General features: G+C 61.6%; 2 protein-coding genes and 1 non-coding gene across 3 annotated transcripts; 1 reads left to right on the top strand and 2 right to left on the bottom strand.

Moving 5' to 3' along the window:
• The first annotated feature begins 3277 nt into the window (after positions 1-3277).
• On the top strand, positions 3278-5964 carry WFIKKN1 (WAP, follistatin/kazal, immunoglobulin, kunitz and netrin domain containing 1). Its single transcript, XM_065893072.1, has 2 exons — positions 3278-3677; positions 4386-5964. The coding sequence occupies exons 1-2, from the start codon at positions 3507-3509 to the stop codon at positions 5862-5864; spliced, it is 1650 nt and encodes a 549-aa protein (XP_065749144.1). The 5' UTR covers positions 3278-3506; the 3' UTR covers positions 5865-5964.
• A 338-nt stretch (positions 5965-6302) lies between these two features.
• On the bottom strand, positions 6303-8108 carry METTL26 (methyltransferase like 26). Its single transcript, XM_065892829.1, has 6 exons — positions 7782-8108; positions 7467-7629; positions 7186-7245; positions 6760-6827; positions 6593-6671; positions 6303-6513 (listed from the first exon to the last, which is right to left on the bottom strand). Exons 1-6 carry the CDS (start codon positions 7976-7978, stop codon positions 6466-6468), a joined length of 615 nt encoding a protein of 204 aa, XP_065748901.1. The 5' UTR covers positions 7979-8108; the 3' UTR covers positions 6303-6465.
• A 352-nt stretch (positions 8109-8460) lies between these two features.
• TRNAG-CCC (transfer RNA glycine (anticodon CCC)) lies at positions 8461-8531 on the bottom strand. Its single transcript has one exon. It is a non-coding gene; the product is annotated as a tRNA-Gly (tRNA).
• Between the last annotated feature and the right edge of the window lie 2581 nt (positions 8532-11112).

The raw sequence follows: 11112 nt of genomic DNA, 5'->3' as shown, positions 1-11112 counted from the left end.
TCTGGGAGGGCTCACACTTGGGGAGTGCTCCCGGCTGGGCGCTGGGCCCAGCGCTGTGTGCAGGGAAAACTTTGGCCACACAGTCCCTCCTGGGAAGCGTGGGGATGCCCCTAGTAGGCTGGTGGTCTCAGCCAGACCAGCTCCACAGGACAGTGGAGGGCCATGCTGCTGGGATGGTGGCAGATCACGCCCAGGACCCTGAGGTGTGGCTGAGAAGACCCCTGGAGGCGGCCCTGCCTGGCCCCAGCCGTGAGGGGGCTGTCCCTGGGGACTGGGAGACCAGGTTCCCTTTCTTATTTATGTAAAAGATGGTTCACCCCTTTTGTACATTTTTAAAGGACCAGCAGGGAAGCCTCCGTGCAACCACGTGGTGAGCCCATGACAGCCGAGGGGACGAGCTTTGGGACATTGGGAGAGAGGAGGTGTTTGAGGCAAAGATGGGAAAGAATCCACCATCAAGGCTTGAATCTGAATTCACATAACACTTCACATGGGCTATGGACTGTGTGGGGGCCAGTGGAGAACATGTGGAAGCTTTGGGCAGCAATCTTGGACTCCCCAGCTACATGCATTGGCCTTTCTGAGCATGGTGGTCAGTGTGCCCGCCATGTGCTGAGGGTGCGGGCCCCAGTAGTCTGCGTGCTGGAGCTGCAGTTTCCAGGGCTCCCGCCGGCCTTCCTGGATGACATCCGTGTGTGTCATGGAGCTACGGGTTCAGAGCCAGGGGCGACTCGCAGGTTCCCACGTTGCTTGGAAAAGAGGAAGCGGGGTGCAGCCCCCACGTCCCTCCCCAGCTCCCTCTCTCCCCAGTGGGGGCCATCAACCTTTCTTCTGTGATTCTGCACCTTCAGTTCCGTTTACATCTGTTGCTGCATGAAACTGGCTCGGTGTCTCTCCGAGTTGACACAGAGCTATTTGTAGGCAGTGCTCACTGGGGCCACCAGGCCCTGGGCAAGTCTGGACTGAGCCTGCCCCACTTGCCTCCTGGGGTGTCTAGACCCTTCTCTGGCCAGCTTCTGTCTTCTGACCTTGGGTGTGATCCCATAGCTGCTCCTCACCCAGTTGCACCCTTATGTGAGGTCACATGTCACCAAAACCTTTCTCACCCGTTTCTTAGTGATGGACGCTGAGCCCCTCCTCGAGGACCCACCGGCCAGCCTGAGCTGGAGGCCTGGCCTCCTTCCGTCCACCTGGCTGGTGACGTGGCCACAGGTCACTGGTGCTCAACTCTACCTCCTGCCCACGGGCCCCTCCCTGGCCTGTGACCCCCTTGCTCGGGACTGTTCTGTGGTGGGTGCCCCGAGGGCTGCTGTTATGGGAGGTGAGGTGGGGAGGGGCTGCAGCACCTGTGAGCAGGATCCTGGCTGAGGCCTGGCTGCCAGCAGGGTTGGGTGGGCAGAGGAGGCCCCACCCATCCTGTCCTGCCAGCAGGAACCCCTTCTTTGGACATTGCTTTGAGGAAACGGACGATCTTGCATTCACCATATCAACACTACCCTTTGCTGCTGTCCACACTTGCACTATTCCTGGGCTCGTTTTGGACAGTTTTAGTTTCTTTGTGTAGTAAATATAATTCAGCTCTGGCCTCCAGGCTACGTTGTGAGTGCATGAAAGTCTGGCTTCAACCCACTGGGCTGAGTGGCGGTTGGAGGGGTGGCACTGCAGAGGGCTGCTTTGTTCCTGCTCCATCCCCCATGACTCCCTTGCTGAGCTCCGAAGGGTTTCAGGCCTCCCTGCGTTTCTAGGTGGACCTGGAAGCAGCTTTCCCCAGCTGTTCCTGCCTGTGCAGTAGTTCAACCCATGGCCGCTGGGACCATCTGCTGCCTGCTGCCCCCGGGGCTGGAACCTGGGATACTGAGCCCTCACTAGTGTCCTGGGCAGGGCCTACCAGGTTCCTCTGCTGCTTGAGCAGGTGGTGGACCAGAAGAACTGTCCCCCGAGACTCACCACAACTGAGAACCCAGGCCTTGGGGCCAGCACCCTCAGTGGGAGAGCCACCCACTTAAAAGGGTATGTAGGGCTCAGCTCGGGGGTGTGGCAGACGCCCTGGAGGTCAGCAGGGCTGGGGTTAGGGGGACAGTTGCTCTGAACATAGCCCACACACTTGGAGACCGCTGTCTGTGGCTGTGGCTATACAGGGCAGGGGACCCATGGTGTCCTCCACACCTGGGGTGTCTCTTGGTCTCATTTGGACCAAACCAGGCTCTTATTACCCTGCCTCTCGGGTCAGCCAGTCAGACACAGGGTCACAGAACACTCTTCCATCCAGTCTCAGAGCAGGCACTCCTGGGGCCCCAGACCCCTGGGAAAAGCACATTCTGGCAGTGGCTGCGTTTGATCTCCCCGCTCCCCCCACGCCCAGGAGGAGCTTCCATCCTTCCTGAATGTCACAGAGGCCTGGAGGGGCAGGCGAAGACCTTTGGGTCCTTGCAGTTCCTTAAGCTCTCCTGGGACACGCTGTTCTCAGGGTGCTCTTAGATGCCCTTGATCTCTCTCAGGACTGTGCTACCCCACGCAGGGCCACACACAGCCGCTGAGATTCAGATCAGTCCAAGTAAACACCCTCACCGCGTCTCTAGTGTCCACAGCCCTTGTGACCGGCGCCTGTGCCAGCCAGCACACACAGACCGTTCCCTCCCTGCCCACTGCTCTAGTACCCCACTTTTTTGGCAACCACCATAACCCTTTGAGGAAGGGCCTGGACCAGGAGACAGGTGCCTGGGTTTCAGAAGGGGCGGGAAGCAGGCTCTCTAAATGCAAAGTTCTGCCATGCCTCAGCCTCTCCCAGGCTGTGCCCATCAGGTACCTTTGTGCTGCAAAGGCTTCACCTCCAGCAGGAAGGGTTTAGATTTGACCCCAAGACCTGCTGGCACAGTGTAACCACGAGAAGGGGTATGGGGAAGGTTGTGGAATCTTCCTTGGGAAGGGAGCAGAACCCCACCGTTGCTGGGCTTAACACAGAGCCCCTGCACCTTTGCCTGGACGTAGTGACTACCAGGTGGCAGGCCAGGGTTGGATGGGGGAGCCAGAGGGGTTGGCCAGCCCTGCCCCCTCTTGCAGGGCAGCTTTGATCCCAGGGCCTGGAGGGAGGAGGGGCTCCGGTTACAGCGTTTACCCCTCCTCTCCCCGGCCGGAGCCGCCCTTCTCCGCCCCTTGGTGACCCTCATGGCCAGTGTTTCTGTGCTCCTGGGCGCTGGCCCCTCCCCAGCCTTCCTCTCCTCTCCCCGCCCCCTGCCCTGAGCTGACCAGAGGGGCCAGGAGGGGGAGGGGCCGGTGCCACAGGCACAGACTCAGCTCGGAGAGACCCGGAACCCACCCAGCCTGAGACTTGAGCGTCTGCTGTGAGCTCCAACCTTGGGGGACAGAGGGGAGTCCAGGGGCAGGGGGCAGGGGGCGGGGCACCGATCACAGATCTGGGAGGGTGGATGCCTGCAGGGAGTGGGGATCGGCAGGGCCTGAGGAGGGGCTAGCGGCCACACCCCCCACCCCCTGGTCCCTCAGTCCCCATGCCGGCCCTGAGGCCACTCCTGCTGCTGTTGCTCCTGGTTGGGCTGACTGCGGGGGCCAGCCTGCCGCCGGGGCCCAGGAGCCACCCGGGTGTGTGTCCCAACCAGCTCAGCCCCAACCTGTGGGTGGACGCCCAGAGCACCTGTGAGCGTGAGTGCGTCAGAGACCAGGTGAGTACAGGCACTGTCACCACTGGCCCAGCTTGGGGGGAGACAGACTACGTTGGGGGCCCCTGGTCAACATGGGAGAAGCCAGGACCTCCCCCATGCCCCAGGCCTTGCCTGCAGAGGGGACCCTCAACCCTGGAAGTCCCTCCCTCCTCAGGCTCCCCACTCTTCTGCTGGGGTTTCACGCTGTGCTCTATATGAGGGGCCCTGAGGACAGCCGCCCCGTCTTTGCCTTCATGTCTTAAAACTGGAGGCCCCCTTCTCACTTCTCAGACCTGCCCACCCCCACCCTGCAACTAGCTGTTTTCAGGTCCAGCGGGGCAGAGAGGCGGGAACCTGTTTGGAGGTCCCGCCTTTGCAGCCCGGCCCTGCACCACTGCAGTGGCCTTGAGCACTTTTACGTCCTCCCCGAGCCTCAGTGTCCTCATGTGTATGATGGGATAACAAAAAAAGCTGTTCTGGGGGCCAGGGGTCTGAGGATTCCGTGAGGCCCAGTGAGATGACCTATGTGATGGGTGCGCCAGGCAGTTGTAGTTCATTGTCCAGATGGAAAGCAAACCTGCAGACCTGCTCAGCTTCCAGAGGGGAAACAGATTCAGGAAGAGGCAGCAGGGGACTCACCCCTGCCCTCGCTGGGCATGCTGGGGCAGGGCTGAAGGGGGAGGGGTATTTGGGTGTCTGCTGAGCTGTCCGCTCCCGCCCCCTCCACAGGACTGCGCTGCCACTGAGAAGTGCTGCACCAACGTGTGTGGGCTGCAGAGCTGCGTGGCAGCCCGCTTCCCTGACAGCGGTCTGGCCACACCCAAGCTGGCGGCCTCATGTGATGGCTTCGCGTGCCCACAGCAGGGCTCCGACTGCGACATCTGGGATGGGCAGCCTGTGTGCCGCTGCCGTGACCGCTGTGAGAAGGAGCCCAGCTTCACCTGCGCCTCGGACGGCCTCACCTACTACAACAGATGCTACATGGATGCAGAGGCCTGCCTGCGTGGCCTCCGCCTGCACATCGTGCCCTGCAAGCATGTCCTCAGCAGGCCACCCAGCAGCCCCGGGCCCCCCGAGACCACCGCCCGCCCGACACCCGGGGATGCCCTGGTGCCGCCTGCCCTCTACAGCAGCCCCTCCCCACAGGCAGTGTATGTAGGGGGCACAGCCAGCCTCCACTGTGACGTCAGTGGCCGCCCACCACCCGCTGTGACCTGGGAGAAGCAGAGTGACCAGCGGGAGAACCTGATCATGCGGCCAGACCAGATGTATGGCAACGTGGTGGTCACGAGCATCGGGCAGCTGGTGCTTTACAATGCCAGGCCAGAGGACGCCGGCCTCTACACGTGCACCGCACGCAATGCCGCTGGCCTGCTGCGGGCCGACTTCCCGCTCTCCGTGGTCCAGCGGGAGCCGGCCGAGGACGGGGCCCCAGTGGCCGCCGCCCCAGCCCAATGCCTGCCCACCACGCAGGCCTGTGTCGGCACCCCCTCTGGCCAGGTCCTCTGGCACTTTGACCCGCAGCGGGGCGGCTGCATGACCTTCCCAGTTGGCAGCTGTGCCGGGGGTGCCCAGGGCTTCGAGACCTACGAGGCGTGCCAGCAGGCCTGCGCCCGTGGCCCCAGGGACGCCTGCGTGCTGCCGGCCGTGCAGGGCCCCTGCCAGGGCTGGGAGCCACGCTGGGCCTACAGTCCGCTGCTACAGCAGTGCCACCCCTTTGAGTACAGCGGCTGTGAGGGCAATGGCAACAACTTCGAGAGCCGCGAGAGCTGCGAGGATGCCTGCCCCGTACCGCGGACACCGCCCTGCCGGGCCTGCCGTCTCCGGAGCAAGCTGGCGCTCAGCCTGTGCCGCAGCGACTTCGCCATCGTGGGGCGGCTCACGGAGGTACTGGAGGAGCCCGAGGCGGGAGGCGGCGGCATCGCTCGCGTGGCCCTGGACGACGTGCTCAAGGATGACAAGATGGGCCTCAGGCTCTTGGGCACCAAGTACCTGGAGGTGACGCTGAGCGGTATGGACCGGGCCTGCCCCTGCCCCAACGTGACGGCTGGCGACAGCCCGCTGGTCATCATGGGCGAGGTGCGAGACGGCGTGGCCATGCTGGATGCGGGCAGCTACGTCCGCGCGGCCAGCGAGAAGCGCGTCAAGAAGATCTCAGAGCTGCTAGAGAGGAAGGCTTGCGAACTGCTCAACCGCTTCCAAGACTAGCCCGCCCACCCGGCCCGCCCCGCCCTCCCCACAAGCCACCCACTCCTGGCGCGCCCCGCCCTCCCCGCCCTCCGCCTGAATAAAAGCGTCCTGGACCTCATAACCTGCCTGTGCTGGGGGTCCTGCCACCACACGGGGATTTGGCTCCAGTCTGAGGTCACCAGGGAGCACCAGTGAGGACCAGCCTCTGAAGTGGGTGTCACCTCCCATGGCTGGAGGGCCAGGCAGCCAGCTCAGTCGTGTCTCAGCAGCCCCTGGGTCCTTCCTCCCCCCCTCCTTTCTGTGCCCGAGTGGAGCAGCAGAGTCCAGGATGCCCCCAAGCCCTGACCCACAGGCCAGACCCTTCTTGTCCCCAGGATGGAACCCTTGGAGACACAGCCTGCCCACCCAGCACCCTGCAGGAGTGCTCCCAGGAGGAGGCATGGCAGATACCAGCAATGGGACAGCAGGAAACACTTTATTCCCAGGCTCTTAGCAGCCCTGTGGCCACTAGCTAAGAATCCCCAGTCTGGGGAGGGCCAGTCCCCATAGTCTGGCCCAGGGTGGTAGGGGATGGTGATCAGGGTTTGTCCCAGGGACACAGGCATGGCGGAGAAGAGGTTTACTCTTTCCGGAAAATGAGGCACTTGTTGTTGGCTGGCATGTCCACCTGGGGGAGATACTTTGGCTGGAGAAGCTGCTCCTGGTCCCCAGGGAGGCTGCCTGTGACCACAGTCCTCCCCACTTACCATCCTCTCCAGGAGCAGCTGGCTGGCCTGGCCCAGGTTCTCCAGAAGGGCCGTGTCCCGCAGCCCCCACTCTGGGTTCCTGCAGGAGAGAAGGAGGTGGAATCGGCCCGGGGGTCTACCCAGCCCACCTGCCCCCCAACCAAACCCCCTACCCACCCAGCTCTGACCTGCATCTGAGGGTGAGGTCAAAGTCCACGTTACTCTGGGGAGAAATCTTCCCATTGATGGCATAGGGCTGTGGAGACGGAGAACACTATTCTGTCTGCTATCCACAAGCTCAGCCATCCCCTGTCATCCACTGGGCAGACTTGCAGGATGGCACCCACAGAATAGAAAGGACACACCCCTCGTTGCTTCCCAGAGCGGGACAGCTGAGGACCAGCAGCTGAGCCAACGGGGTGCAGAAAGACTGGCAGATGACAGAGGAGTGTTGGAGAGGGGAGGACCTGGGTGTGTTTCAGTGATAATGGGAAGCTGGGGAAAAGGGCAACTGAAAATACGGAGACAAGAAAGGAGTCCTGAAAGGCGGGGACAGCCAAGGCCAGATGGGGTGGTCCTGCCAAGAGAGGCCCGTCTCAGGCAGAAGCACTCACCCCATAGGTGATGAGGAGCGCCTTGCGTTTGAGCAGGTGTCCTGCTGCTCTGAAGAGCCCCTGGGAAGTGACGGAAGCAGGAGAGCAGTGAGGAGCCTTCCCCAGGGCCCAAAAGAGCCCTGGGCCCGGGACTGGAATCTCAGCCTGACCTCCCCCGGCCTGAGTGCCCTGTCTCTGATTCGGGGCAAAACTGGCATCCCGCTCCCTCCCAGTGCAGGGGAAGGAATGCCGCACGACGCAGGTGGGTGGCCCCTGGGTAGCTCACCCACGCTCCCACAGACCTCGGTGCAGCTCAGGGGGCTGATGTGGCTCATGTTGATGCAGAGTAGCAAGTCCAAAGATTGCGGCAGGATCCCGCCCCACTGCTCCCAATCCCACCTCACGTCCAGGTACAGCGGGGCCTTCACGTTGGGCAGTCCCTGGGCCTGAGTGGTGGCCAAGATGCTGCGGGAAGGCAGCCCGTGGGTGGGGTGGCCTGTGCAGCCATTTCTGCAACCCTATTTGGGGGAGGCTTAGAGGGATCACAATAGCGTGGGGATCCAGGGCAGCGGGACGGGGCACATTTTCACCCCCGGGGTCCCGCCTTCCCGCCGCACCTGTCCAGGCAGCGCTGGTCCACGTCGGACGGCTGCCACTCGGCGTGGGGAAAGGCCCGCGCGAAGTGGGCCGTGTGCTGGCCAGAGCCCGAGGCCACTTCGAGCACGCGGACGCCGCGCTGGGCCGGGTCCACGTACTGCTGCAGCACGCGCAGGATGGGTTCCTTGTTCCGTTCGGCGGCCGCCGCCACCAGCATCTTTCTAGTCCCGCGCGGCGGGGCCCGTTGTGAGTGTTAGTCCAGCACCGCCGGGCCCGTTGGCAGTGGTGCTGTGGTACCGCGGGGCCCGTCGGGAGTGGTAGTCCGGCACCGCGGGGCCCGTCGGGAGCTGTGGCCTAGCTGCCGAGCAGCCGGCGCCCCCCCTCCACACACACCCCCACAGACTACAATTCCCAGGAGGACAAGCGCCGCGCCTTAAAGGCCCCGCAGCCGCAGAGGCGGGTAGCGAGCCGCGGCCTCCGCAGGGGGACGGGGCGAGGAGCTTGGGGGGCTGGTTTACAGGAACCCATTGGCTCAGCACTCCGTGCCCGTGGCTGTCCTGGCACATTTTCATAGAGCTTGTTACTCCAAAGTAGTCTCGTTCGTGTCGCATCGGAATGGGATACTTCCCTCTAGTCTTTCTTTCCTTTATGAAATCTCTCGGGGTTTTTTTGAGTTGAGGGGAAAGAAAAAACATGACATGCGCCGCCCGGGAATCGAACCCGGGTCGCAAGAATGGGAATCTTGCATGATACCACTACACCAGCGGCGCAGTTGGTACCGAGCTCGCCCGCGAGACTTAGGTGATTGTGACGCAACTACCAGCTTCCTCCACTACCTTTCCCATCCCCGCCTCCCCGGCTCCGCGCAGAGACATTAGTGCGCATGCGTCGCTAATGGTTCGGTGCACCAGGTTTGGCGGGGTCCGCGATGGTGTGGGGGGGCTCGGGGTGTCGCTCGGGCACCCAGCACTCGAGGGGAAGGAGCGGGGATGAGCTACGTGGGCTTGCAGCCGACTGGATTCGAGCGTGCTCCGTGGAAACCACGGCAACCGCGGCATTCGGAATTGTGGGGGCGGGGCCATGGGAGGGCCTTCGTGGCTGGGGCGGGCTCCTGGCTGGGCGGGGGCTGCGGGTGGGTGGGGTTGTGTGGCGGAGCTCCCTGTGGTGGACTGGGCTCCGCTGGGGCGGGGCTGGGGCTGCAGCTGGGTGGGGTTCTGGGGCGGGGCTCTTATGTGGGCGGGGTTGTGCTTGGCGGGGCTCCTTGCGGCGGGTGGGACTCCGGGAGGGGCGGGCCCAGCCTGCCGGAGCTGAGCCTGTGATGCTCAGGGCTTCTCTGTGACACCGAGATGACCAGGGAGAGCCTAGGTAGGGTTCACGGATGTTGTGCGGGGTCGGTGACCTCTGAGTCAAGTCGGAGGCCGATTTGTGTTGTGTCCACGGTTCTTCCCTGGTTGTCTTCTTGGGGCCCATGCCTCAGAAGGGGCCCTTTCAGCAGGCTGGAGACCGTGCTCTGCAGTCAGGACTAGCTTATCTCCTTTGCTGGGCACTTTTTCTCGCGTGAGACACCCCTCCCCCCATACCCAACGTCGCTCTGGCAAGAGCTCTGAGAATGGCACTGACCGAGACTTTAGCCTGGGATTGCTGTTGAGGGGGCATGCAGAGTGGGACCAGAGGCCGCTGTCTGAATGTGGTCAGAAAAGGAGGACAACCTTGCATCTTAGGGACGGGAGATGCGAAAATTCCACTCAGTGGGTCGGCCTCCAGACAACCCCTTTGGCATTCTGCATTACGACCACCCTTTTTTCGTAGCTGACTTTCCCCTTTCATGGACCTGAGTTTTTCATTACCTGACTCACTTTTGCCTCACCTCCTAGTTTGTTGGCTGAGCATTTTCTGTGTCTCCAGGTGGAGAAGAGGTGTCCCTCAATGTGAATCCCTGACCCTCACCTGTAATGATCAGTGGTCATCTGAGGCCTCACCAACCAGGCCCCTCAGCCCTCCTTGCCCACTCGAGAGGCACCACGCTTCCTGGTGACTTAACATGGCATTCCTGGGCACGGGCCACCCTGTCATATTATAGTATAATAAGAAACAGATATTTGGTCTTCGTCCTGGTTCCTGGAATAGAACTCTTAAAACCCTGAAGATTTCGTGAGTGATGGGGTGAGAGGAGCATCTGTTATTCATAACAAGCCCCTTTCAGCCTTACCTGGATTTATACCAATGAGGTGACTCTTGGAGGATGGGGGCTGGTTGCCAGGGGAACCCTGTGATTAGGGGGTTGGAACTTTCTGCCCTACTCAGACTTCTGACTCCTGAGAGGGGGAGGGGCTGGAGACACAGCTAGTCTCCAATCGCCAATGATTTAATCAGCCCTGCTCTTGTAATGGAGCCTCCATACAAATCGCAAATAGAGGGGTTCAGGGAGCTTCCAGATGGTGAACTTGGAGGTGCTGGGAGGGTGGCTCCCAGGGAGGGCATGGGGGCTCCGCACCCCTTCCTCACACCTTCCCAGGGCATCTCTTCCACCTGGCTGTTCCACAGTCGTGTCCTTTATGATGAACCAGTAAATATAAGTAAAATGTTCCCCTGAGTTCTGTGAGCCATTCTGGCAAGTTATGGAACCCAAGGAGGGGGTACTAGGAACCCTGACTTAAATCTGGTTGGTCAGAAGCACAGGTGACGACCTGGACTCCTCATTGGCATCTGCGGGGGTGGGGGATGGTGTTGAGGGACTGAGCCCTCAGCCCGTGGGTCTGTGTGGACGCTGGGCAGTTAGAGTTAGAGTCCAGTTAAATTGTCGGACACCCACTTGGTGTCCAAAGAGAACTAGAGCATTCTCACTAGAGAACCAATAAGAACTACCCCCCCACTTTTGGTGTCAGAAGTGTTGTAAGTACAGAAAAATAAGTTTTTCCTTTACACTCATGTCCTGTAAGAGAGAAGGAGCCTGCTTCCGCCATGTTGTATGGTGCTGCTTGAGGAACTGCCCACATGCCCTGCAACGTCTTCTGTTTAACGGCACTTGACCTCAGGTTGACGTCCCCCTGCCACGTTCATCACTCTGGACTGGATGCTGTGGGAACTGACACCTGCCCTCTGCACTCTCCAAGCTCAGAGCCTGGGACAGAAGCAGCTGGGTGCAGCCAAGCGGTGGCCTTTGCTACAGTGCGTGTGTGTGTGAATGCAGGCACGTGAGCATGTGTGAGCTGCGTGAACAAGTGTGAGCACACATTTCCTGTAAAGTGCCGTATGTGTGTCAGACTCTGGGAGGGTCCAAATCCCCCAGGGGATGCTGAACATGGGACACCTGGAAGTGCCCCAGACCCGGGCCTGTGCTCAGTGGTACCT

This window comes from Phocoena phocoena, chromosome 15 (assembly GCF_963924675.1).
Source record: "Phocoena phocoena chromosome 15, mPhoPho1.1, whole genome shotgun sequence".
Taxonomy (NCBI): domain Eukaryota; kingdom Metazoa; phylum Chordata; class Mammalia; order Artiodactyla; family Phocoenidae; genus Phocoena; species Phocoena phocoena.
Note: the sequence above shows the minus strand (reverse complement) of the source record. Positions and strands in the feature narration are given on the sequence as shown.

Bases quoted from the DNA above. Each gene is read 5' to 3' on its own strand.
- METTL26 (XM_065892829.1), bottom strand. From the start codon at position 7,978: ATGCTGGTGGCGGCGGCCGCCGAACGGAACAAGGAACCCATCCTGCGC. The intron at 7,246-7,466 runs GTCTGTGGGAGC...GTCACTTCCCAG, and splicing joins GCCCCCTGAGCTGCACCGAG to GGGCTCTTCAGAGCAGCAGG. The intron at 6,672-6,759 runs GTCAGAGCTGGG...TCTCTCCTGCAG, and splicing joins GACCTCACCCTCAGATGCAG to GAACCCAGAGTGGGGGCTGC.
- WFIKKN1 (XM_065893072.1), top strand. From the start codon at position 3,507: ATGCCGGCCCTGAGGCCACTCCTGCTGCTGTTGCTCCTGGTTGGGCTG. The intron at 3,678-4,385 runs GTGAGTACAGGC...CCCCCTCCACAG, and splicing joins GTGAGTGCGTCAGAGACCAG to GACTGCGCTGCCACTGAGAA.